Source organism: Lichenostomus cassidix, chromosome 9 (assembly GCF_008360975.1).
Source record: "Lichenostomus cassidix isolate B80296 chromosome 9, HeHo_3.0, whole genome shotgun sequence".
In the NCBI taxonomy this organism is placed as follows: domain Eukaryota; kingdom Metazoa; phylum Chordata; class Aves; order Passeriformes; family Meliphagidae; genus Lichenostomus; species Lichenostomus cassidix.
The window spans coordinates 1,050,261-1,075,622 of record NC_139490.1 but is presented as its reverse complement, the minus strand read 5'-3'; the positions used below and the strand labels follow the sequence as shown (position 1 = coordinate 1,075,622).

General features: G+C 49.5%; 1 protein-coding gene across 4 annotated transcripts; it reads right to left on the bottom strand.

The window, feature by feature from the left end:
- Positions 1-58: 58 nt before the first annotated feature.
- On the bottom strand, positions 59-24,917 carry TIPARP (TCDD inducible poly(ADP-ribose) polymerase). 4 transcript variants are annotated; one of them, XM_085068896.1, is made up of 7 exons: positions 15,907-15,981; positions 15,740-15,812; positions 12,812-13,809; positions 4,389-4,557; positions 3,518-3,699; positions 979-1,254; positions 59-769 (listed from the first exon to the last, which is right to left on the bottom strand). In XM_085068896.1, exons 3-7 carry the CDS (start codon positions 13,744-13,746, stop codon positions 322-324), a joined length of 2,010 nt encoding a protein of 669 aa, XP_084925022.1. In that variant the 5' UTR covers positions 13,747-13,809; positions 15,740-15,812; positions 15,907-15,981; the 3' UTR covers positions 59-321. The 4 variants fall into 4 exon arrangements, with proteins under 4 accessions (XP_084925022.1, XP_084925024.1, XP_084925021.1 ...); XM_085068898.1 differs by lacking the exons at positions 15,740-15,812; positions 15,907-15,981 and adding an exon at positions 24,785-24,917; XM_085068895.1 differs by having other exon boundaries at positions 15,740-16,011.
- Between the last annotated feature and the right edge of the window lie 445 nt (positions 24,918-25,362).

The following is a 25,362-nucleotide window of genomic DNA, read 5'->3' as shown; positions in this document are numbered from 1 at the left end:
GGTGACAGTGATGGCATAACAGGCACAGCCCGTGACTGAAATGACACCCACAGACACATTCTGAAACACGAATATTTACTAACATAAATAAACAGTGTTTTATAACAAAAGGCACGGATTTTCAACTATAAACAATGGAAAAATATGTACAAATTTCCACATAGGGAATCAACCAGCAAGTGCACAGTTGGTCACTTCAGATTTCCTTCCTTCCAAGTCATTCCACCAGTTAGGAAGCATCCAGATTTTATTCCCCCCCCACAAACTGCTGCCAGGTGAGAGAGAGTTTGTGCCCAGGGAATGCTGGAGCAGCACAGGCCGTCAGATGGACACGGTGCTGCTGACTTCTTCATACTGGATAATAAAATAGGGGTAGCTCTGGTCATCATTAAAGATGACAAAGATCTGGGGCTCGAAGTAATTGTCCACGCAGGAGTCGTAGAGGTCGCTGGTGATGCTGCCAGGCTCCACGGGCGGCGGCCTCCTCATGGTGTGGTTGCCCACCGTGTATCTCCCCGTGAGCACCTTGGCCAGGAACATGAAGTGGACACCCCTGGGGGAGCGCTTGGAGAAGTTGTGGGAGTAGCTGGCCTTCCTGGCGAAGTAGCTGCCCTGGCCAAACATGGTGGCGTGTTTGCCGCACACCCGCGGGTCGAAGTTGTGCTTGCAGATCCCATCCACCACGTCCTGCGAGGTGCCGTGGAACAGGTGCCTCTCATTCATGATCCTGTCCAGCCCACACATCTTCTTGGACATGTACTCCTTTTTCCTGGAACACAAAATTGCAAGGGAAGTGAGTGCTCGCTGCAGGTTGGCCAGGGAAAAGCTGTTCTTGCTGTGGTGTCACCAAAAAGCTGTTCTTGCTGTGGTGTCACCGACTGGAATAGCAGAGCTGGGAGAGGAGATACAAAATCCCTCTCATAAAATTCCTCCTCTAGGAATATCCATTATAAAAGAATTGGAATTGCGTTCTCTTACCTTTTATACTTCTCCCAGAGGAACTGGTTCTGCACTCGCAGGATTTTCAGAATTTTGTATTTGGTCTCTGGCACAGTCTTGTGGAACAGGTTATAAATGGTTCTATAGCTTTTGTCTTCCTTCAGAACAGGCACTTGGATGAAGTCCTGAGCTGGATCCATACCAATCCAGGTCTCAGGGTAGAAGCTGGGAGAGGGGACAGCAGCTGGTGACAAGTCGTGTGCGGAGGCAGCGTCGGAGCACGGCGAGGGCACAGCAGAGCTGCCGCCCAGGGTCCTGGGGATGGACAAAGGTTGTGCTCAGACACCACTGCAGCCTCCAGGCACCTCCAGCTCATCCCCAGCGGGGCTGGAAAACCTCTGACTACCATGGAAGTGTCCAAGGGCAGGCTGGATGAGGCTTGGAGCAACCTGGGCTGTGGAAGATGTCTCTGCCATGGCAGGGGTGGCACTGGGTGGGATTTAAGGCTCCTTCCCAACCCAGGAAGATTCCTACTGCCATTTGCACAGCCAGATGTGGATTTGCATTTGCAGCTGGTTATTTTCCTGCCCCTCCTCTGGGAATGCTGCCTGGAGAACAGGCAGGGCTGAGGGACAGAGCTGTGGCCATGAAGCCCCACGGATGCCACTAAAAACCCACCTGGAAAACCCAGCAAAGGACACCAGCAGGACTCTGCTCTCCCCACCTGCACCTCTGGGGAATCCTCACACTCTGGAAGCTGCTAAATTTAGGAAAGTGGCATTTGTGGCTTATGCCCCTCTGATCCCACCTGAGTGAGTAGCCTTTACTCAGCTGAATAAATCTTTGCTCCCTGGATTCTCCCTCCTGCTCCAAAGGGAACACTGGGATGGTGCAGTGCCTGCCCAGCCCTGGCTCACACCAGCCCAGCTCTTGCAGCCTCAAGAACACATGGAGCTAAGTCCAAAGTCCCCCAGAGAGTTATTTTCCCAAAGTATTTCCCTTGGAAAAGCTGCCAACCCTCCCAGTGCCCCGGAGCAGGCAGCAGGAGAGAGCAGAGCCCCAGGCAGCCCAGGGTGGAACTGCTCTGCAAACCCCACAGATGGCCAGAAATCAAATCAAATTCAAGGAAAAGGCCTGGGAGGGGGGAGTTTAGTGGAAAAAGGTCTATTTTTAAATCAACACACGGAAAGCTGTGACAGCCCTCCCACTTTTCAGGGCAGAAAGACTGAATGTTCACTGCCTGTCACCTCCTGCTCGAGGCCAAGGCCAGGATTCCCTGCATTTGCATGGATTTGACTGAACTCAAAGTTCTGCTCACTGGTTATTAAGCAGAAACCCAGAAAATGGATTTTGTTCTAAGAATTAGTATTAAAATAGCAATCAAATATCACAGTGCATTTGTTTTTAATTTGTTTTTGCTCTTTGATGGGTAAATGCATTAAAAAAGTGTTCCTACAGAGCATCAGTCACTCACACTGCACTGGAAGACCAAGCAGAGATTGCCAGTAAGTCATGGATTAGTGAGGAAGACATCAAATCCAATAAAAATCCTGCAATCCTATGGTGTTCTTTGTTCAGCTCTTCAGATTAGTGTAAAATATATTATTTATTCTACAGGGGAAGCCGTTAAAAAGGCAACATTTTTCATTTCTGCTCAAGGATTTTTTCCAATTTTAGAACAGATTTAAGCAGGTGGGAGGTGAGGGAAAGAACAAATCTCAGGTAGCATCATGTGGGAAGTGGAGGCAACACTGAGTGCTTAAGGGTGGATGCCAAAAATATTTAAAATGCTCTTGTTCTGCTAAGAATTGGTGGTTTTAAGTAAGCATTACAAGGTTGTTGGGTAAAGAAACTCAGAATGAGGTTTAGTGCAGACCAGAAATCTCAGAGTGTGGTTTGTAGGTTTGGTAGCTGCACAGACAGTTCTGGTCAATCCACTGGGAGTGCAGAGTCCTCTAAGTCCAACAAAATTAATTTGGAATTAATTGGGAATTGCATTATTTTAGCAAATCACTGTGCTAAAATAGTCCCAGGCAGCAAAACACAAGGAGGACCCCTGAAATCCTTACTTGTCATTAGGATGAGAACCAGGACTGCTCCAAGCACCAAGTCCACACCTGGTTTTTTACTAGCATCCTCCAGCAGTTTCTCTCTAATAACCTGGGGTTTCCTTCCTGTAAAACCTTGTCTAAAACACCTCCCAGCCCACATGCTCTGAGGCTGTGAGCAAACCCAGCCTGCCCTGGGGACCTCTGTGAGCACAGCCAGTGGGATGGCTCCTCAGAGCCCATCCAGTGCCACCCCTGCCAGGGCAGGGACACCTTCCTTCCCCAGCCCAGGATGCTGGAAAATGGACAGGAATTTGGCAGAACAGAGTTCAACCACCTCCAAGGCACATTATCAATTTAAACACCGCGAAGGAATCCCTCAGATTAATATTTGGAAAGTGGGAAGAGCTGCCAGCACGCCCCAGATTTTGGATTCTCACTGCCATTCCCTCCCACACCTCCAGAACAGAACTGCCGGGCCAGGCTGGCACGGAGAGCAGCAGGAATTGCCCCTTTCCCGGGATACCTACTGCAGGAAGGGCATGAGCAGCACGCAGGAGCGCAGCAGGGGTCTCCTCTTGATCTCCCTGCGGAAGCAGGAGTTCTGCTGGAAGCCATCCTTGATGTTGAGGATGTACTGGTTGTGCCAGGTGACGAAGCGCACCTCGCGCAGCCCGCGGCAGCTCGCCTCCTCGATCAGCCTCACCACCGGCTGCTCGGGGAAATGGGGAAAATGGGGAAAAAACAGGGAAAAACAGGGAAAAAGGGAAAGGGAAACACACATGTGAGAAACCACACCTCCAAAATTCACATTCCTCTTCCACACTGCACAAATGCAAGTCGTGAAGTTCTCCCTGCAACTCAAAGCCCTCAGTGTGCTGTTTGGGGTGTTTCTGCCCAACTCTCTCCAGTTCTTCCACTTGGGAATTATTTCTGGGGTTGCCAATGCTGATGAGGTTTCACTCCAAACAGCAGCTCTGCCCAGCCCAAGGGCTGCACCCCACAGCTCTGGCAGTGCATATCCTCCCTCAGCAGAGCTCAAATTAATTCAGAACTGCCAAGGTAAATGGAGGTGATGTTCTAAAGGCTGCAGAAACTGTCCTAAAACCAAATCAGCCTCCAGAAGGGCTTCCTTGCTATTGACACAAACTGGTCAGCCCTCATGTCTCTGATGTTTTCAGGGCTAATCCAAGTCACGGGATCACAGAGCCACAACCCAGGGCAGAGCTGCCCCTTTATTGCTGTCTGAGTCCAACAGTGACTCTCCTCTCCCTCAGCAGTAACTCCCAGTCACTCCCCTGAGTGTTTGCAGAGGAACCAGGTGAACATGGACATACTGAGCATGTGCTGCAGGGAGAGTTTGGGCTTCCAGCCCAGGAGCAGGATGGGGAGCTGCCATACCTCAGAGTACTCTCTCCAGCCAAAGTGGTCCCTGCAGAAGTACTTCCACACCGTGTAGCAGTTGGAGCTGGAGCTGGGGCAGGAGGCTGTGGACAGGCGTCGCATTTGGTCAAACTCTGCACTTTCATATAATTTCATGAGGTTCAGATCCACCCAGAACTCCTGGCCCCTGGGAAGAAAAGGAAAAACACAATTCTCACATTTTGTGTTCCATTAAACCCATGGTTTTCAGTGCAGAAGGACAAAACCTCAAAGCCAGCACTTGTCTGATGTGCAAAATCCCAGAATGGTTTGGGTTGGAAGAGACCTTAAATCCCATCTTGTTATCCCAAATAATCTATTATTAGGTGTACAACATGATTAGATTGCATGTTAGTGGAAATGCTTCCCAATGTCCAGCCTGGCCTTGGACACTGCCAGGGATCCAGGGGCAGCCACAGCTTCTCTGGGCACTCTGTCCCAGGGACTCCCCACCCTCCCAATTCCTTCCCAAAATCCCATCCATCCCTGCCCTCTGGCAGTTTCAAGCCATTCCCCTTGTCCTGGCACTGCATGCTCTTTTTAAAGGTCCCAGAGACACCGCGAGAGGTGAGAACAGATTTCTGAAGAATTTCTCCTCACCAACTCACCAAATAAAGGTCTCTATTTATAAAGCAGTTCAGTGGAACTCTTTGCACTGAGAGAATGAGCACGTTGAACTCTCGGAAGAGCAGGGCACACAACCCAAATTTGGTGTTATAGAACAGCACAGTTCAAATAAAACTCCACGAGCTCTCAACAGGGGGTCTCATGACCCCATGAATAAGTTCCATTTTCCCTGTCCCCTAAATGTAAGAAATAACACAAAGGTATAAACTTTTCAGGACACTGAACTGAGCAGGTTCCTCGACTGGCAAGTTACAACACTGATGAATTTTTTTCAGATGAGTGCAGGCTGCTAAAATAAAGGTATTTGGGCTCTTCCTTCCACCCTTCTGAAGAACTTCAGCCTAATGTGTGAATCCCCCGGGGCTCTTTCCCTTCAGCAAGACAAACACTCTCTAGCTGTTATGTACAAATAGATGAGTAGAGAATCTGTTTTGTAAGTGCTCTGAAAATACATGTGGTTTGAAACTCCTCTCCGAGTTCGGGGACGTGTCGCCAGTTACCGCAAAGAGGTTCAGAAAAAACAGAAACGGCAGGGGCCGTGCAGGAAATGAAACCCTGTTCCCATCAGAACAGCTGTGAGACACAGCACGGCTCACACTCAAACACACTGCCCCGCTGAAACTGGTGATTTTCTCTCTCTGACTAAACCAGTTCCTCTCTGCACCAACAACAACCTGACAGCCCCCCGGGGACCTCAGGGGCTTCAAAGAGCCAAACATGTTTGAGAAGCTTTAGTACTCAGGGCTGGGAGAGTCACACCGAGCTCAGCTACTGCAGGAGGCAAGTCAGGCACTGACACTTCCTGGTGACACCAAGGCAGCAAGATTTCAGCTTGTTTGTAGGCTTGTTTGAAGCTGCAGGTGAAGGAGTCTCCCAGCCTTGGGTGGGACTGAGTGTTTAAACTCCTGTCTGAAACCAAACTTCACTTCAAGTACGTTGGCTTTGAAAGATGAGAGAGAAGCACAGAACTGGTCAAGTTGGAAAAGCTCTCTCAGCCCATGGAGTCCAAGCACTCCCCCAGCAGTGCCAAGGCCACCACTGCCCCATGTCCCCAAGTGTCACATCCCCAGGGCTGCTAAATCCCTCCAGGGATGGGGACTCCACCAAGCAGTCTGTGCCAGAGCTGGACACCCAAGCAAGAGTCTTATTTTGAAGCACAGGTATTGAAATAGGAACAGCAGAGCTCAGACAATATTTGCTCCCATGGAAAGCCACAGTGGGAGGAAGAACAAAGGGAGGGAACACTCCCAAGGGACGTCCATCAACAGCTCTTCCCAACTCGGCAATAAAAGCACAGCAATAAGCAGGAGTGGTGCATGGCATGTGAAAGGCACACAGGAACCTCTGCAGCAGGGCAGGAGCACAACCAGCCCATGTGAGCCTCGATCTTATCGGTGGCTCATTTCAAACCCAAGAGAGGGAAGCAGGTGCCAGGGCAGCACATTAGTTTCAGATTTTACTGAATTTGTCCCCTGCTCAAGTCACGCTGCTTCTCTCTGTGGTGACTGTGGGCCAAGTGGGAGGTGAGACCTCAGATGGGGAAAGGTGCTACAGACACATTTCCCTCTGAGCCTAAAGGCTCCATCCTCTGGGGACAAAATAACCCAAAAGAGTGGCTTTGCTGCTTTTCTTGTGTTTATTTTGAAAAGTAGGAAAGGCTGTCTTTTCCTGCCTTTACAATTGGTGAGTGGGGTGCTTGGAAAAGCAATCTTCTGGAATGTTCACAGCGAGTGGGCCCAGCTTGTAAATCTGAAACAACTGCTGAAACACTGGCCTACATATATATAAAAATATGTATATAAATATTTATATATATAAATGTATAAAAATATTTATATATATATGTGTGTGTGTGTGTATACACACATATATATACAGCTTAGATGAAGGCCTGGCAGGGAAAATAAAAACAACAACAACCAACAATAATAATATTCATAATCCCCCACCAGCTCTGGATCAGGAAGTCCTTGAGGCAGGGCTGCTAGGGGAGAAGGAACTGTACCAGAAGTTGTTTGTTCTTCCCAAGAACCCACTCCTGGCCACTCCTGAACACGAGCTCCTGGGTTAGGGGGCCCTGGGCTGTGAAGCACTGGCAAGTTCTAAAACTCCACAGCAATGAGGATGTTGAGCACATTCCCCTCTTCCAAGGATTCCACAGGCACCCTATTTCCTGTTTCACATCCCAGCTACACCTTGTGTTTGCAGGGGAGGACAAACACGGTGTCACTGTCTGGGGCAGCTTGCTGGCTCTGACCTGCCCCGGATGTGACTGTCTTTGGGAGTTTTGTTTGTTTGCTTTAATTGTTAAATCGGCAGAAGATGCTCCTGGCAGGGCGTGGGACTTGATGACCTTTAAGGGTCCTTCCCAACCTAAACTATTTGTGTTTTAGAGGAGCACAAGCACAGCTCTGAGTGGCTGCAGAGCTGATACAGGCAGGGACCCTAAAGCTCACCCAGAGCCATGGCAGGGACATCTTCCATTGTCCCGGGCTGCTCCAAGCCCTGTCCAGCCAGCCTTGGACACTTCCCCCAGCTTCTCTGGGCACCTTGTGCCTCCCACCTCCCAGGGAACAAGTTCTTCCCAATATCCCATCTAACCCTGCCCAGTGGGAATTCATTCTTCATTCCCCCTTGTCGTGTCACTCCAGCCCTTTCCTCAAAGGAATGCTCCACATCACACCTTGCACAACCAGCTTCCCCAAAAAAACGCACTCCTGTGTACATGTGACCACAAGAATCAGATTCTCAATTATTACTCAGCTCAAATCCCTCCTGATTTCAACAGATCCGAGCACGCAGCAGGAAGGAACTTCACGATCACTGCTCCTGCTGAGCAGATCATTGTCCCAACCTCTTTTGTCCCCTCTGAGTCCCGGAATGGGCAGTCCTGTCACAGCACTGTGCCCGCTGGTTACCTGGGAGCAGCTCTGGGAGCAATCCTGCAGCGATTGCCCAGCTTTGTTTCAGAAAGGGCTGCTTTATTCCCCTAAGCACCCGGGGAACAGCCTGACCTCAACCTGCAGCCAGGTGACAGCTGTTTCCAAAACTGCAATCTGTTTATTGACAGGAAACAAGGGGAGGGGTGGCAGTGATTGTCGCCTCCTCGGCAGCTCGGCACAGCTCGGGGCTTCCCTGCCTTTCTACAGCTTAGAAGCCAATTAGTTTTATTTCATATGTAAATGGTACTCCCAAGTGCAGCAGAAAGGAACTCATTGTGTGTCACACAGCACAAGGCAAACACTTCCAAAATCACTTCACAGGGGTTTTGTTGGAGGCTCTGCCTTGCATTCCTGCTAGAATGGAATGAAAAGCAGCTCCAAAGCACTCAGAGGGGTACAGCCAAGAACCTCCCCCAAATTCAGGCACAGGGACTCTCAGCTGGTTTCCCACCTCCCTGTTATCACTAACACATGCCTTATCTCACACACTGTGGATCACACAGAAAACTTCTGAAATTTAACTATTTAATGGGCTGGGGACCTGCAGAACTCCCCAGACTGCTGCCCCGAAAGGCTGTGGTTATCCCTGGAAATGTCCAAGGCCAGGCTGGACAGCAGCCTGGGACAGTGGAAGGTGTCCCTGCCCGTGGCAGGAGTGGCACTGAATGGACTTTAAGGTCTTGTCCAACCCAAACCACTCTGTGATTCCATGATTTCATGCCTGAAATGCTTCCACTGTGCTCGGTATGATTTTAACACATCGAGCACACTCTGTCAGCACCACAGAAGCAGCCATCCCACACACACAGGAATGAAGGAAAACCAGTTTCCTGTACATTTAGTTGTGCCCATGCCTCTCCTTCCCAGTCCCTCCACGTGCCCACTGATAACTGCAGTGGAACACACCACATTTACAGTCATGGAATCATTTGGGTTGGAAAAGACCTCCAAGAACATCGAGTCCAACCTTGTCACCCAGCCCAGAGCACTGAGTGCCACGTCCTGTTGTTCCTTGGACACCTCCAGGGATGGGAACTCCAAACCTCCCTGGACAGCCCCTTCCAGTGCCTGACCACCCTTTCCGGGAAGAAATTCCTGCTGATATCCACCCTGAAGCTCCCCAGGACAGCTTGACTTTGTCCTGTTGCTATTTACTGTGACTTCACCCAAGAACCATGTGTGTGAACAGAGTGAACAGCTCCCAGGCAGAACATGTCCCACTGCAGATCCACCTGCTTTTCCCTGACTGGAGCCATTCCATTTTCCCCTCCCTTCTAGCCAGAAGAAGCCATTTCATAAAACTCACAGAAATTACAGGAAAAAGAAAGAAAAAAGAGAGAAAGCAACAGTGAGAAGCTGCTGTGTCAGGCAAGTTGGGAGACCTTTTTGCCAAAGGAAAGAGTGCAATTTTCAATGGGTCAGGGACTGCAGAGTTGTTTTAAACAAATCCTCCTGTAATCCCTAATGCTCTTGCTTGTTTTGAAAAGCAATGTGTGCATGATAGGACAGGTGTGTGTGTGGGGAAACCTGCTCAGCTCCTCAGCCAAGTATTTCCCCTTAGCAAAGAGCATCTTAAAATATCCCAGCGTGGGCATCTCCTAAATGGAAGGCAGCACTTGGCATTGCTCTCTCTTTGCTGCAAGCTGGAACTTCTCCAGGGCCTCTCCTCACATCTAGGAAGAAAACTGAGTGCTTCTAAGTATTTTAACCTGCTTAAGTTGATGTTCCCCCATTTGTTTGGATAGCTTGGTATGTGGCTCTGCATACTTGGCAGACTTAAGAAGGCAAAAAACATAAGTAATTTATGATAAATACTCAGTTTGAGGCCAAACTGCAAGAAGTAGCTGAAGGAGTTGCATTACAAAGTAACTAAACAAGGTTTACCACTCCTCTGAGATCACATTCCCTTAGGTGAGAGGCAACAACATAATGTATATTTCACATTACTCATCTCAATAACTTATCTCCATCATTACTCATCTCGATAATTAAGAGGAAGGAAGGTTTATATAAATAGCTCCTTGAAGAACACCCTAATTTAGAGCTCATTCCCTAATTGAGCCGATAGCCCCACACTTTGTGGAAGGGCTCAGCTCCCCGGGGCAGCCCTGGCTGCCAGCATTGCACTGCACACTGCAATCCCACTGCCCACGCCACCCCAGCGCGTGGGACACAGAGCAGGATCAACAGAGCGTGGGACACAGAGCAGCCTCGCTGGCCATGCAAAGTGCTGAGCAGGCGTTTCCTGCTGGCTGCCAGGGAGCAGACAGGCCTGCAAAGCTCGTCTGACCACGGGAGATTAATGGCTTTAACAAATAATGCTGTAACCATGGGACGCGGCGCTGGCGGGGCACGTTCCCAGCTGCCGGGCTGCCAGGGGACACAGCACACCCGGGACACCGGGCAGAGCCCCGAGGGACCGCCAGAGCTCCCCACACCTCGGCAGGGTCTACTCTAACAACGTGATGTTGCACAAGAAGAAGCTGGTGATGATACACAGTGAAACATCGACCTCTCACCTCAAAACCTGCCTTAAAACCTGGGCAAGGCAAAGTTCTAAGGACGATCAGACTCAGCGTTTGAAATCAGCAGCTCTGGTCTTAAATAGAGCTTCACTCCAAAGGTCTCACTGACACTTATCCACACATGAAGCTCGTCCAAGGTTGAAAGGGATCTTAAAGATCAGCTGATTCCACCCCCTGCCATGGGCAGGGACACCTTCCACTGTCCCAGGCTGCTCCAAGCCCCATCCAGCCTGGCCTTGGACACTGCCAGGGATCCAGGGGCAGCCACAGCTTCTCTGGGACATCTGTGCCAAGGCCAATTTCTCCCCAACATGCAGTGTAAATCTGCAGTTTGGCAGAACCCACCGAGGTCAGGTCTGTATTCCCAGGCAGTGCCTTGCCCCAGGGCAGTGTCCCACCGGGCTGTCCTGAGCCCACACTGCTCCTCTGCCTTCCCTCACACCAAAGGAACATCTTGTCTCTGGCATACACCTGCCAGCTTTGTCCCCAGCCGGATCAGACAGGCAGAAACTCCGTGTCCCTCAGCCCCACCAGCCCCACCAGGCTGGGACCTGCACACCCAGAGCAAGGGCGATGTCCCTGCACAGCAGCTTCCCGGGCTGGGGACAATTAAGCCATGACCAGGCACTGTGTCCTTTACCATTAATCATTCCCAAGTCCATCCTGTAGGACACAGAGCTCACATGCAGCGATGGATTCTGTGACACAACTTCTAAAAGAAAACCATTTGCTCATTTGCACTGAGTTCAAAGTTAAATCATGTCATGGGCCTGTCTCTAGCTATGCTGTTTGGTTTAGAGAAATCACTTCAAATACTTCAGAAAATGGAAGTTTCTCTGTTCTTTTATCTGCTCTGCACTTACAAGGTTTTAAAATAAAAAAAAACCCAAAAACTGTTGTATTTCTACAAGGCAATTCTATAAAATATGAATGTTCCGTACTACATATCCTACTTCATTTTCATATTCAGTGTGGGGCATCCATAATCTGATATTGCCATCACTAAAAAGGCCCTGGCACAGGTGCCCAGAGAAGCTCTGGCTGCCCCTGGATCCCTGGCAGTGCCCAAGGCCAGGATTTGGAGCTTGGAGCAGCCTGGGTCAGTGGAAGGTGTCCCTGCCCATGGCAGAGGTGGCACTGGGTGATCTCCAAGGTTCCTTCCAATCCAAATCGGTTTGAGTCAATGAAAAAGACTGAATTTAGTGTCTAATCCAACATCAAATGAGTGAAAGTAAAGACTAACACTGACTTTACGCACTAGATTTGGTCTCTGGTGCTGAATGAGAAATCTCAGTTTAATAAATGAAAATAAAACATTGAGAAAGCAGGGATAAACTTCCTTCAGGAACTGGAAGGAAGAAGAGGCAGTGAGCAGATCCCTGAAGGATTCAGATGGCAAAAACACTGAGAAGTTTTCACTTTGAATTGGAGTTGTGCCAGCCTGGCAACCTCTCTTATCTGACCTGCCACAATGTGCATCACACACTTCCTCCAGAAAAAACGCAAATCAGCCTGGGCTCTGCACTAACTGCACCCTGTAGACATCACTGCCCCACTGCTCCTCGAAGAGCAACCTGCAGGGGAGAAGCTGAAGTTTTAGTTCTCGGGGTGCAGGAGCCCACACTGGTCACACACCAAACTCAACTAAACAGCTGGTGGCTAATTTTGGAAAATGAGTCCATAAACACAGCTCTGTACAAAGGAAACAATAACTTGTAATAACTGCTTTAATAGTGGAGATGATCAGCATTTCTGGCAGTGTGGCTCAGGTTGCTCACAGGGAATTAGCTGAAATAACCCCATTTACTATCAGTGATATGACATTTCCAAAGGTCTCCCCAGATCTCCCCTCTGATTTAGCTCTTTGGAACGGAATGATGAAAGCTGTGCTGGGAGTGCACAGTCAGTCTGTGCTCACAGTGACAGAGAGCAACTGCTCTGTCATTCCTGTCCCCAGCGCTGCCAAGGCTCTTTCATGCTGCCACTTTGTCTAATACAGAGAAAACACTAATTAGGAACGCCAAGAACAAGCACAGCATTCCACAACAGTCTCTGAATTCCGACAGAGCTGAAATTTTCTTACTTCACACACTCCAAGTCTTTCAGCTCCAAAGAACACATTGCAGATGCTAAACAACGGTTTTACAGGTTCACAAGAATTTTTTGTTGAGTTAAACTGGTTGGATATAAATCAGGAAACATCATCCCAGGGTTTGTAACACACGTGGATACAAATATCGGGGGGAAAAGGCACATGCTGTTATTTTTCTGCACCCTTCCCAGCAAGGGAGTAAAGTCAATTACCTACCGATACTTGACTTTGATCTTGTCATTGTCAGGGTTGCAGTAAAGCCTTTCCAGATGCTCCTGGGAATCGTTAGTCACACTTTGCCACCTCTGGGTTGCTGTCCTCCTCACCTGCCAGTGATAGGGCAACACTGTGTGATGCTTGGGACAATCACTACCATAAGCACAAGAGCCCTGGAGAAAATCCACACAGATTTCAATCCCATCCTCCTGGTGGGTGTGATACTGCAGCTGGTTCAAGAGCTCAAACACCAGATCAAGGGAAGCTTCTTCACTTTTATCCTGAAATATCCCAGCACTGAATTTATTGCTTGGGGTCAAGTTGTATTGCATTGGACAGCTGTTCTCCTGGAATAAGCCAGATGTGTAGCTTTCCAGAACCTTGTCAGGGAACAAAGGACAAGCTGCACCATCACTAGCACTTGGGTGCAAAGGATGATCCTGGAATGATTCATTACCATTATCAGCAGCAGTTCCAGGAGTTTCTGGGGAGAAGCCTTTGTCTCCTGCCTGGACATCCTGCTCAGGATGCCCGGGGGAAGGACGAGCTCCTGGCAGTTGACCCTGCACATCTGGAGCTGTTGGCATCAGCACAGTCACATTGTTTTCTGTCTGGGGGCAAGAGGTACCGAGGTCCAGAGTCTTTTTCACAGCAGGTTCACATAAATGACCGTGGCCACCACGTTGGCCTCGGGGCACAAAGACCCTATCCAAGGTGCCAGCTCCCAGCAGGCTGGTAAAGATCGGCCGCAAAGCCCGCAGAGTTTGTGTGTCCAGCCTCTTCTGCACTTGCTGCTTCTTCTTGAAGCAAGGCTTCACCGGTGGGATCTTTTCAGACAGCCTCACCTGAGGAGAAAAGTCTTCTGAAGGAGAGCACTTCATTCCTGGGCAGGGAGCCTGGGGCACCACACACGCTGGCTGGGGTTCGGTGTCCATCGGACACACACTCTGCTCTCTCCAAATCACTTTCAAATGTCCCAGAGCCTCCCAAGAATCAATCTAGGGCAGAAAAGAAAACAAGACAGTTAATCTCTCTAATTGCTCATGGTTGACACGAACAAGATCACCCCTGGAGAGGATTTCGAGCCAGCAACAGCAAACTCCTCCCCTCGCTGTGACTGCGGGTAGCCCTTAGGCACGTAAAGCATGAAAACAGCTAAACTCAGGCTAATTAATCCCAAACCCACACTCCTCATCTCCCCGCACATCCAGGCTCTGAGGCACTCAGGCACGCACACACAGTCCCCCGAGGGTGGGCAGGAAAGGGGGATGGTCCCACGCCTCCTCCCTGTCAGGATGTTCAACAAACAAGAGCGCTTGGGTTCATTCTGTTCCACAAAAGCGAACATGACAGCGCTGACTGCTGTGCCTCCCTCACACACAGACCCGAGGAGCATGAGACATGTCCCCCCCACATTTCAGACATTCCTGCACCATTTCCTCTCCCACCCGAGGAGCAAACCTACACGTTCCCATTCCATTCGCATGTGTCCTCCCTCGTGCCACCTCCCACACCCACCGGCAGCACCGCCAGGGAAGCGCTGGCTGCACCGCGGCAAACTTCACACGGACTTCAGCAGGGACCACGACGGAATCGTGCCGTGGTTCTGAGGAACTGCAGTGCTCACAGCCCGTTCCTGCCCCTGCTGCCCTGTCCCTGTCCCCGCCCTCGCCCTGTGGCACCCTCGGTCACCGCTGGTGACACACCGCGCTCCTCTGCCTCTCGCCACGCTGGGCAACAGGAATTAAAACTGCCCCGGGAAGCAAACAGAAGGGTGATAGTTACTCGGGAACTGAGAAAGACATTATTTGCAAGCTGCAGAATTGTATTTTTTAAAAGCACAAATAAGCAGTGTGTCTTGAACGTCACCAAAAGCAAGCGCTATGCCTTTTAATCAGGAATCCTGTAATATTTGATTACATTTAATTAAACCTTCCTCAATCTCACATGCAGGCTCAATGCTCAGAGCGTAGCACATTAAGGATTACTTCCTGGATAAATGCATTCCGAGCAAAGTTACTCCTCACTTCAAAACAAAATTCCAGAAAACAACAGAATATTTGGCAATAATTTCTTACTACTGATGATTTGCTCTGGAAAATTTCTCATAGAGTCTTCCGTATTTGGGAACATTCATTTATACGGCTTTTCCATTTCCCTGGGAAACAGCACATCAGGATTGCCAGGAAAAAAAAAAAGAAAAAAAGCTGTGCCTCTCCAGCTTTCCCATTTTTAGATTAAATTTAAAGCAACTGGTATGTCTGTTTGGCAGTTAAACCCAAAGTCATCGGTGTATCTGTTATTCTTCCACAGACACCAGGCAATTCCTCCAAACCACCAAAGGCACCTTCAAGTAATCCAAAGGTTTAAAACTCCTCGACTCCGAAGAGAATGAGATGTTCCCGTTCGTGCAGCCCAGGTCTCGCAGCCCTGGCGAGGAGCAAGAGGATCTGCCAGAGCTCAGGGACCCCTGCAGTGCCAAGGAGCTGAGCAAGTGACTTCTGATCTCCTTCAGCCATACCTTTGCTGCTATTTCAACATTTATAGTCCTCACTTGATCAGCATTTAAGTTTTGCTATTTTTACAGAACCGCCTTAGTGAGCAGAGCCGGATCCCCCTCCGACTCTACAAATAAAGCAGGCAGAAGGACGAGGGCGAGGATTTGCGGGCATTCCCGTGGCAGCGCGGCACGGCCGGGAGCGGCGGGCAGGCCGATCCCGCAGCGATGCTCTCGCACGCAGCGCTCCAGCAGCCAACGACGTCTCGCCGGGAGGCTTCGCTCCCCGAGCGCTCGCCATCGCACGCGAGCCGCACCTCCGCCGGCCTCAGAACACGTTTCAACAATCAACAACAAAAGCGGCAGCCCAGAGAAAGAACCTGAGCTCGGCGGAGCTGCCGGGCAGCCAGCCCAGCCCAGCTGGGACCTACCGGCGCGGGCTCCCTCGGCGCGGCTCCCGCGTCCTGACCCAAATCCACGGTAACTCCAGAGCGAAATCACTTTCTGCTGGGGGGAGATGTAATAAATAAAGGCGGGCGCTGGGGCGGTGCCGAGCCGCGCCGGGACACCCTGACCGCGGCCGGTGCGGGGTCAGCACCTCCGTGTCCGCGCCGAGAGAGGTGTCCGGCCGCACATCCCGCCCCAAGCCGCTCCGCTCCTGCTCGCATACTCTGCCGCCCGGTTAAATATCGCTGCCAGGAGTGCTGCGAGGGCAGCGCCGGCCGGGGCGGAGCGCGGGCGGGTCGGGCCGGTTCCCCCCGCCTCCCGGGCCGGTTCCCCCGCCTCCCGGGCCGGTTCCCCCCGCCTCCCGGGCCGGTTCCCCCCGCCTCCCGGGCCGGTTCCCCCGCCTCCCTGGCCGGTTCCCCCCGCCTCCCGGGCCGGTTCCCCCGCGGCGCCGGCCAGGCTGCAGCACGCCCCGTGCCCAGCCCGCCCCGCCCCGGTGTCAGCGGCGAGAACCGAAAGCGCTGCCCGAGGCCGTTCCCAGGAGCGATAGGACAAGAGGCCCCTTCGCGTTTCATTTATCACGCACCGAGCGTTTCGTTTCAGCCCGGGAGGGAGGGAGGGATGTCCCCGAGCACGGCGCTGCGGGCGTGGGGCTCGCACGCGAGCCGGGAACACGCCGGGAACACGCCGGGAAGGAGCCGCGGCAGCCCGGGCGCTCCAGTCACGCAGCACGAAGAACACTCCGTCCTCACGGAAAGCAAGGACGGCACCCCGAGCCTCCCCGCGCCGCCGAGCTCTCGGTGCGAGAGGCTCCAGCTGCGCTGATTAATGACTAAGAGACAAACACGGAGCCCGTCCCGGAACAAAGTCACCCTGACTCACTCGGGGCACCCACACGCAGCCCCTGGCACGGCGCTGCCCGGATCGGGGCTGTGCTCCCGCCGCTGACACACTCCGGAAAAGCCAGCCAGAGTGGAACAGGTTTCCCGGAGAGGCTGTGGCTGCCCCAGCCCGGGAAGTGCCCAAGGCCAGGTTGGACGGGGCTTGGAGCAACCTGGTCTGTGCAAGCTGTGCCTGCCCAGGGCAGGGTGGTGGAATGAGATGAGTTTTAAGGTCCCTTCCCAACCCAAAGCAGTGATAACGCACTGCAGGCAGCTCCTATTTATTTACAGAGCATTTTATAGGTGTAATTGGTTCAGAGCACAGTCAAGCTCCCTTTGTCCCAAAGCCATGGCCGTGCTGTCACCGTCTGGCTGTGCGTGTGAGGGCGCACGGGGTGTTCAGCTGTCCGTGCCGGCCGGGCATGCTTCCCTGCTGAATCACCGCCTGTTCCCACAGCAAACCCCAGCAGGGCACGGCCGGCAGTGCACACCGACACCAGCCAGGGCATCCGCAGCACTAACTCGGCCAGATAAAGTAACTTATAAAGAAGTCAATAACTTCAGAATGGAACATGTTGATGGAACACCTACGGTATTATTCGCCCAGAGAAGCTGTGGCTGTTCCTGGATCCCTGGCAGTGTCCAAGGCCAGGTTGGACACTGGGGCTTGGAGCAACCTGGGGCAGTGGAAGGTGTCCCTGCCATGGGAGGGGTGGCACTGGATGGAATTTAAGGTCCTCCCAGCTCAAACCACTCTGGTTTCCACAACTCGTGTTCTTGTTTTCTCTGTAAAGCCAGTCTTTCATTCCTTGTGCTCAATGACTTTATGAAATTACACATACAGAAAATACAGGCAGCTGGAAAGAAACTCGTTTTAAGGTGGCACAAGCTGTACAGCAATTGGAAAAGGCTGCACAGCTGCATATATAGTGCAGGTTGAATATGTCATTTTCCCAACAAATTACAGAAATGGAGCTTCACAGAATCCCGGAGTGGTTTGGGATGGAAGGGACATTTAAGCCCATTCAGTCCCATCCCCTTCCGTGGGCAGGGACATTCCACTATCCCAAGTTGCTCCAAGCCTGTCCAACCTGGCCTTGGACAATTCCAGGGACAGGGCAGCCACAGCTTCTCTGTGCCAGGGCCTCCCCACCCTCGCAGGAAAGAATTTAATCCAATCTAAACCTACTTCGAAGCCATTTCCCCGTGTCCTGTAACTTCCTGTCCTTGTAAATAGTCTCTCTCCGATGAAGTTAGAGAGAGAATGACTCAAGAGAGGTTGAGTAAAGGTGGCATCTGTATCTGCAGGAGCTGAAAACAAATTATCATCTGTAAATTAATTGAGCTCTTGAGTGTCTGAAGCATCAGACAGAGCCTCCCAGTCTGTCTGCACCCAAGTGTTTCCGAGCAGGGTGACTGGGATGTGTCACATCCTTGTGCAGGGAGAAGGAGCTGCTCACACACACTTGTATTTATGTGGCACCACCAGATCAGAAATTGCCACTTTGGAATAGCTCCTTTCACGCATGAGCTATAAATAAGAGGCACATATGGCTGAACGGCACATTGGGGTGGGCACAGCTCCTGCTGCACCGGGGCTGGGAGGATGGAACCGGGCAAAGACAGGCTGGAATAACCATCTTTCCCCAAACAAATATATAATTAAAAGAAACACAGCACACCAGACCCTCATACACCCATTTCTGAGGCCACCCCACACAAATATAGAAAGAAACTCTGACCACCACGAAAGCATGATCTCATCTTTAAATACATGTTTAAATCTTAGGCAAGGGAAAGAAAGCTTTAATTATTTCTTTCAGATGGTAAACGGCCCCAGCTGAATGCAGCAATTTACAACTCTGACTTGCAAATAGAGGATAATCAGTATGCACACTTGGATTTGCTGATGAAAGAGGGGAAACATCTGACTTAAATGTTTGTGATAAAACAACAAAGATCTCAGTTCCAACACATTTTTTTCTAGTGATAGAACTCCTTTTCTACCTCAACTCTTGCACAATGAACATTCTTCACTCCCTAAAACACATCCCAGTACAGGAAAGTTCATTGTCCTTTCTAGTGTTCAAGGCAACAAACAGCACCGTGCTGACAACTAAGAGATTATGGAATGGCTTGGGTAGGAAGGACCTTAAAGCTCACCTCTTTCCACCCCTGCCATGGGCAGGGACGCGTTGCACTATCTTAAGTGGCTCCAAACCCTGTCCAGCCTGGCCTTGGACACTGCCAGGGATCCAGGGGCAGCCACAGCTTCTCTGGGCACACTGTGCCAGGGCCTGCCCACCCTCCCAGGGAGGAATTCCTTCCCAATATCCCATCCATCCCTGCCCTCTGGCAGTGTGAAGCCATTCCCTGTGTCCTGTCCCTCCATCCCTTGTCCCCAGTCCCTCTGCAGCTCTCCTGGAGCCCCTTTAGGCCCTGGCAGGAGCTCTGAGCTCTCCCTGGAGCTTTCTCTTCTCCAGGTGAACACCCCCAGCTCTCCCAGCCTGGCCCCAGAGCACAGGGGCTCCAGCCCTGGAGCAGCTCTGTGGCCTCCTCTGGCTTTGCTCCAGCAGCTCCAGGTCCTTGCTATGCTGGGCCCAGGGCTGGGGCAGCTCTGCAGGTGAGGTCTCACCTGAGAGGGGCAGAATCTCCCCTCCCCTGCTGCCCAGGCTGGGGGCTCAGCCACACACGGTCAGGTCAGGTCATGCTGAGCTCCCAAATTCTTCCCAGGGCAGCTCCCAGCTCCAGCTCTCCTGGATTTATGCTTTTCCATACCAATGCTTGATGACAAATGCTAATCCCCTGCAAATAACACTCCAAGCTCTACCCTTTGCCAGCAAGCCAGGGTAGGTAAGCACCCAGGGAAGGGAAAGGTCAACGATGTGGACATTTATTAAAAGTTAACAGAAGGGAAAGGGGAATCTCTGAAGTGCTGGCTGTGTCTGTGAAGGGGAAAGGATGCCAGCCAGGTTTCACTGATGAGAAGGAAGAGGCAGGAGGGCAGCAGAGGTTTAGTCACAGCTGTATTCGGGCAGCCTGGGCTGGACTGACACCTACTGGGCTCCACTTGCTGTGGTCACTCCTCAAGACAAGGAAGGCAGAAATGTCACAGTCCAAACATGTCAACACGAGATTTTCTATTCAATACATTCATTCATCACTGATTTCTATTCATGAATTTTGTTCATTCATTCTATTCGTCTCCAGACACTATCTGTTTATACATGATAATCTAGAGCAGGTGTAAATGGAAGAAAGTGGCTCTAGTCTTTAAAATAAAAATTTTCTTACTAGTTTAAAATAAAAACTTTCTTACCTGACATATTCACTGTGTGGTGAGGATTTTTTAATAAATTTCATATTTTTCTCTTTTACACTGCTCAAAATAAAAGTTGCAAAACTAGAGTGTTTCCAATTAGTCAATGAAATCTTTTGATTCCAGACCCCACTTTTACATTTGCAGCTGGTGGTAATCAAAGTAATTTCCTTGGTCTCAAATTCTCCCTCTTTTAATCTCTTGTACTAGTAATTAAAAGTTTAAAATGCACAGCATGCTGTTTCCCCTACTGAACATATCTCAAGTTTGGTGAAAACAGCATTTATCAGGAAAAAAAACTCATATACATGAGTATCATCACACTTCTGGCTATTTCACTATCAGGTAATCTTATCTCAGGAAGTGGTTTAGGATTGATGAATTTGGACAGGAAACACATGATTCCAAGGGGGGGCCTTTTTCCTGGAAAATTGTTTAGGAGTTAATAATTTCTGTAGAGGTATTTCAGTGTCCCAGTCAGAGGAATGGACCTCGACTTTTGGCCTAGGAGAGCAGAGAACACCTCAGTGCTTTCAGGATGTCAGCACAGCAACACCATCCTGAAAGCAGCTCAGTCATTACTGACAGCTCCTGACTGCCTCATGCAACAGGAAACCATTTAGCACAGAACAGAAACAGAATTCAGTTTCATCAGTCACACTCGGGTCAGCAGTATCTCCAGAACTCAGCTTTCAAGGTAGAGTTTCCTTTTTCAGCTGGACCAGTCTGAGGGGAAAATGAATGACGCTTCGCAACTAAAACAATAATATTTTTTAAAATCCCTACATTTTATTTTTAAAATGCATGTAGTGAGCCTTTGCAGGGCATCAGGTATGGATTGAGATCAGGTAACACAGTACACCAAAAAGTAACAGCCTGGAGAGATACTCTGGGACATTAAACCGATTATTTAAAGCACCAATCCAATCTGGAAGTTCATGTAAGTACACAAATTAACACATGAAATGAGTCCAAACATGCCCACAGTGAGGCCAGGCTGGTTTGGTTCAGATGGGATTTTGTTGAACTGCTGCACCCTCTCGTGGAAGTCTCTTAAATCCACGTGAACCCTGGAAATTCAGTTAGGGCCAAAGCAACACTTACTAATCCGTAATTAACACAAACCAATTCATAAAACATTACTGAACTTTTGAGACTTTTTAAGGATAATGATGATTCTGGAACACTTCCCAGGTGGATCCTGACACCAGGCAGGCAATAATGTGTGAACGGCAGTGCTTTGTTCCTTCTCTTTTAGGCCAACTCCTTTTTAAACTAAACAAAACAGGAGTGCTCCTTTACAGTGCAGTGTTGGCCAAACGAAAGTTAAATATTTTCTAAAATCACCAGCTAGTTCTACCTAGCACATAAATCGTTTACTAAGTACATTCAAATAATGTAATTAACACCTAGTTCTTTTTAGCAAACAGGTCGTTTACTATCTACGTGCAAATAAAGTCCATTCTTCAACCAAAAATTCCAACAAATTAAAAAAACAGATGCCTGGAAGGGAACAGCACTGTCCAGTTTTACATCTGAAAACCAGCTAAGAACTGCTCCCTGCAGCTAACCTTTAGTTACCCAGTAAAATACTGATTCTACAGAGAGCTGCAGCACCTTGGAGAAGCTGAAGGTGTGAATGAAGATCTCTGTAGATATCCCTGGAAAAGGTCAGTCCTTTCAGTAGAAAAGGGAGAGGCACTGTAAATTTGAATTCCTCCCAGGCTCTGCATGACTCAAACGGCAAGGAGGGAAATAGGAGTGTACACACCTTAAACTGAGAATAAAGTAACTGAATGAACAAAATCAACGCTGGATTCAACAACACATTGTTCTTCTAAGGTGCAGGAGCTGAAGAACCAAAGTCTGAAGCTCAGGGAGCAGCTGGGCAGACCCAGGCTGCAGAACACCCAAATAAAACCAGCCCTGGGATGATGCAGAAACAGCCAAATGCCTGCTCTGCTCAGCAGCTGTTCTTGGAAACAGCCTGAAGTGCTGTGAGTAGGAGATGCTCTGCTCTGCAAGTGAGAATCTGCATTTGGACATTATTTCTTTCCACAAGAATCCTGTGTAGGAGCACACCAGAAATGCTTTACTGCTGGGATTCACCAATCTGTGTGTTGCTGGACTCAGCATTCCTGAAGGGTACAGGATACTGCCTTGCTAGGTTTGTTATGTTCATGGCTTTTTGTAGCTCACATTTCCTAAGGTTTCTGAAATTTGTAAAAAACTTGGTAGAATTTTCTCTAGCCAGGCCCAGGTTGAGCCACAATCAGCCAGCTGGAAAACACCAAGTTTTCTGTGGATGCATTAATCTCCAACTGTTCCAGCAGATGAAGTAGTCAGAAACACCCCCTTTTCTTCCCTCAGCCAAACATTCCTCACATGACACTCCAGTTTTAGTTCATCCTTCCTACTTTAGGTATTAGCATTTTAGGAACCATCAGCACAGGGATGGTCAACTCTCCTGACTACACACGGTAAACTAAAAGGTTCCTGTGGTTCCAGTCCAGGTGTTTGCCAAGCTCCAGGCTGCAGGAATGGGGAACCCCAGAGAAGACCCAGGTGGCAAGTGGCACCAAGCACCCTGAGCTCGTCCTCCAGTGCTGAGGGATGGAGCAGCAGGGGTGGGTGGGTGCCAGCATGACACATGCCAGGCTCAGAAATCCCATCTGGCTGCCTCCCTCCCACTGCCAGGGATCCAGCCTGCTGAACTGGACCGGGATAATCCCACTGCAATCACCTCACATATCCCCAGTGTGAGGATGACAGGAGAGCCACTTTGTTACTGCTGCCCCAGAGACACAAGCTCAGCATCCCCCATGGAAACGACTGCTTGATTGCCTGTATGTTGTGGTTATTTTCCAAACAGATTGCTTTTCAAAAGTGGTCAGTCTCAAACTCTTCCCAGAATAAATGCTGAGCAAGGCTGAATCTATTCCTAGACATGATTTCAGTCATGTGGTCCACAGGCACAAGAACCTTAAAAATGCTAAAGATGGAAACTGGAGCAGATGAGACCATTTCAAGACAACAGAAATGGGTCACATATGCTACACACTGAGCTGCTGTCACCGACAGAAAGTGCCCCAGAAATCCAGCAATTCCCAGCTTTTAGAAACGACAGGCACCTCTTTTGGGGGCTACATTCCAGTGGGAAGTGTCCCTGCCCATGGCAGGGCTTGGAATGAGATGAGCTTTAAGGTCCCTTCCAACACAAACCATTCTGGGATTCTAAACCACATGGAGGGACTGATTTGTCTGGAAAATAACACAGCCAGGTTATGGCTCCCATTTTAAACCTCAGACACCACAGAATGTTTCAGGAAAAGCACAGCACACAGGAGAACTGGAAAGCTTCTCAGTCACTCAGTTCTCACACACAGGGGGAAACTGCTCAGCTCGTGAGTGGTCATGCTCATCCAAAGGAGGTTTTTCTTTGTATTTAAACAATTCCCCATCAGCTGATCCCAAACTCAGCACATTAATCCCTTCCTGCATGATTATTTGCAGTAATCTGACACAAAGATGTTTTGAGTCTATACACAAGTAAGTGGTAACAATAAAATAAACAAAATAAATCCTGCTGGGAAATGTCACTGCCTTTATTTCAATTTTTCAGCTTAGTCCACATGATAGAGACAAAGTGAGAGCAGCAAAGATAATGCATGTATTTTCAGAATATTTATCACCTTTCCTGTGTTTCTGAAGAAATTTGGTAAGAATGCTAATTCCTAAGTTACAAAGACAACAGCATTCATTTTCCTGTTACCAGAAGAACTTTTGCTCTTGGGTCACAGAGCCATTGCTACTCTCATTTTGATGCTTCACATTCCCAACAGCTTCTGAATGAGGATTTAGCCAAGATGCAAATTTAGGCACTGAAACAAAACCTGGAACTGTTTTGACAGAAACTGGTGGCCCTGCTTATTTTGGGGAAACATCTATGACATACTCAGGGTATGAAGCTCTCACTGAGCAGTTCTGCCTGAAGCCACAGTTTGCCAGTGCCAGGGGCTTTAAAAAAGCAAAGTGCTCATTTGTTTTTTCAAGAAAATCTTTCATCATTCCCCTGCCTAAATCAATGTCCTGTTTCATCCTAATGGGGAGACAGATGGTCACTGGGCAGATTTCATTCCAAAATGACAGCATCCTTCCCATGTAAACCAAACCAAGAACAAAAAGACTTAATGACATCCCACCGACACAAAACAAACTTACCCAGATGAGAGCAAGGAAGAAATCTTGGCAAGGACAGAGATAATGATTAATCTAAATCTTGAAACTATCTTAATTTCCCCCACAGTTTCCAACTACTTTATACAGCTCTAAGCATGCTCTTTAATGAGGAAATTCACACGATCGGCAGCATTAATTAATTAGTGATGTTACCTACTGGAATCACAGACTGGTTTGGGTTGGGAGGACCTTAAGGCCCATCCAGACCATCTGAGCCATTGGCAGGGACACTGTGGGTTTAACCTGTTTTACAAAGAAACCAACACTGATCTCCACTTTTGTTGCAGAGCATCCTCAGCACAGAATTGGGAATGCCACTTAACAGGCAAACTGCATTTCCCACCTGTGGATGCCAAGAACTGCTGAAACCACTTCAGAAAAGGTTCATCCCTGGCAGTGCCCAAGGCCAGGCTGGACAGGGCTTGGAGCAGCCTGGCCTGTGCAAGGTGTCCCTGCCATGGCTGGGGAGGAATGAGATGAATTTTAAGGTCCTTTCCAGCCCAATTCCATGATTCCATGGAGAGGGGAAGGCTGGCTCCCTGGCTGTGGCACACCTGCCCCCTGTGCACAGCTATGGCCACAATGGTACTCACAGGTGCTCCTGCTGCTCCTCAGAGCTGCTGGGCTTCATCTGACGGGCTGGTGTGTCTGCAAATCCAGCCTGGCAACCCCTGCAGGACGGAGATTGCCAAGCCTGAAGGAAGGTCTGGCTAGCAGACGTGTAACTCCCATAGCTGCCTGCAGATAACATGAAATTAATAGTGCCTGTTAGCACACTGCATCAACACACTGATTCTGAAAATCTGCTGTTTGGTCTTGGAAATTCACTATGAGCTCAAAAATCAGAGTCCTACTGCACTTAAATGTTTTATAAAGCTCTGTCATAATGAATTAATTCTGATCACATTCAACCTTGTTTAAATTTAACCTTATTTCCTCATGGCATGCACCTCATGTGTTTTTCTTGGAAGCAGAGAACACCAGTAAATAAATGGGGGCAAATAAATGGGGAAAATTACTTGAATTAAAGACGCATGCTTTGCTAAATGAAGTCGACACCAAAATGTTAAAAATATGAAGAGACTGGGCAGTCCAGGGGACAAGGAGTGACAACGCCTGAATCCCACTGGCAAGCACTCCCCAGGTGCAGGACACTGATGTTAATCCCCAA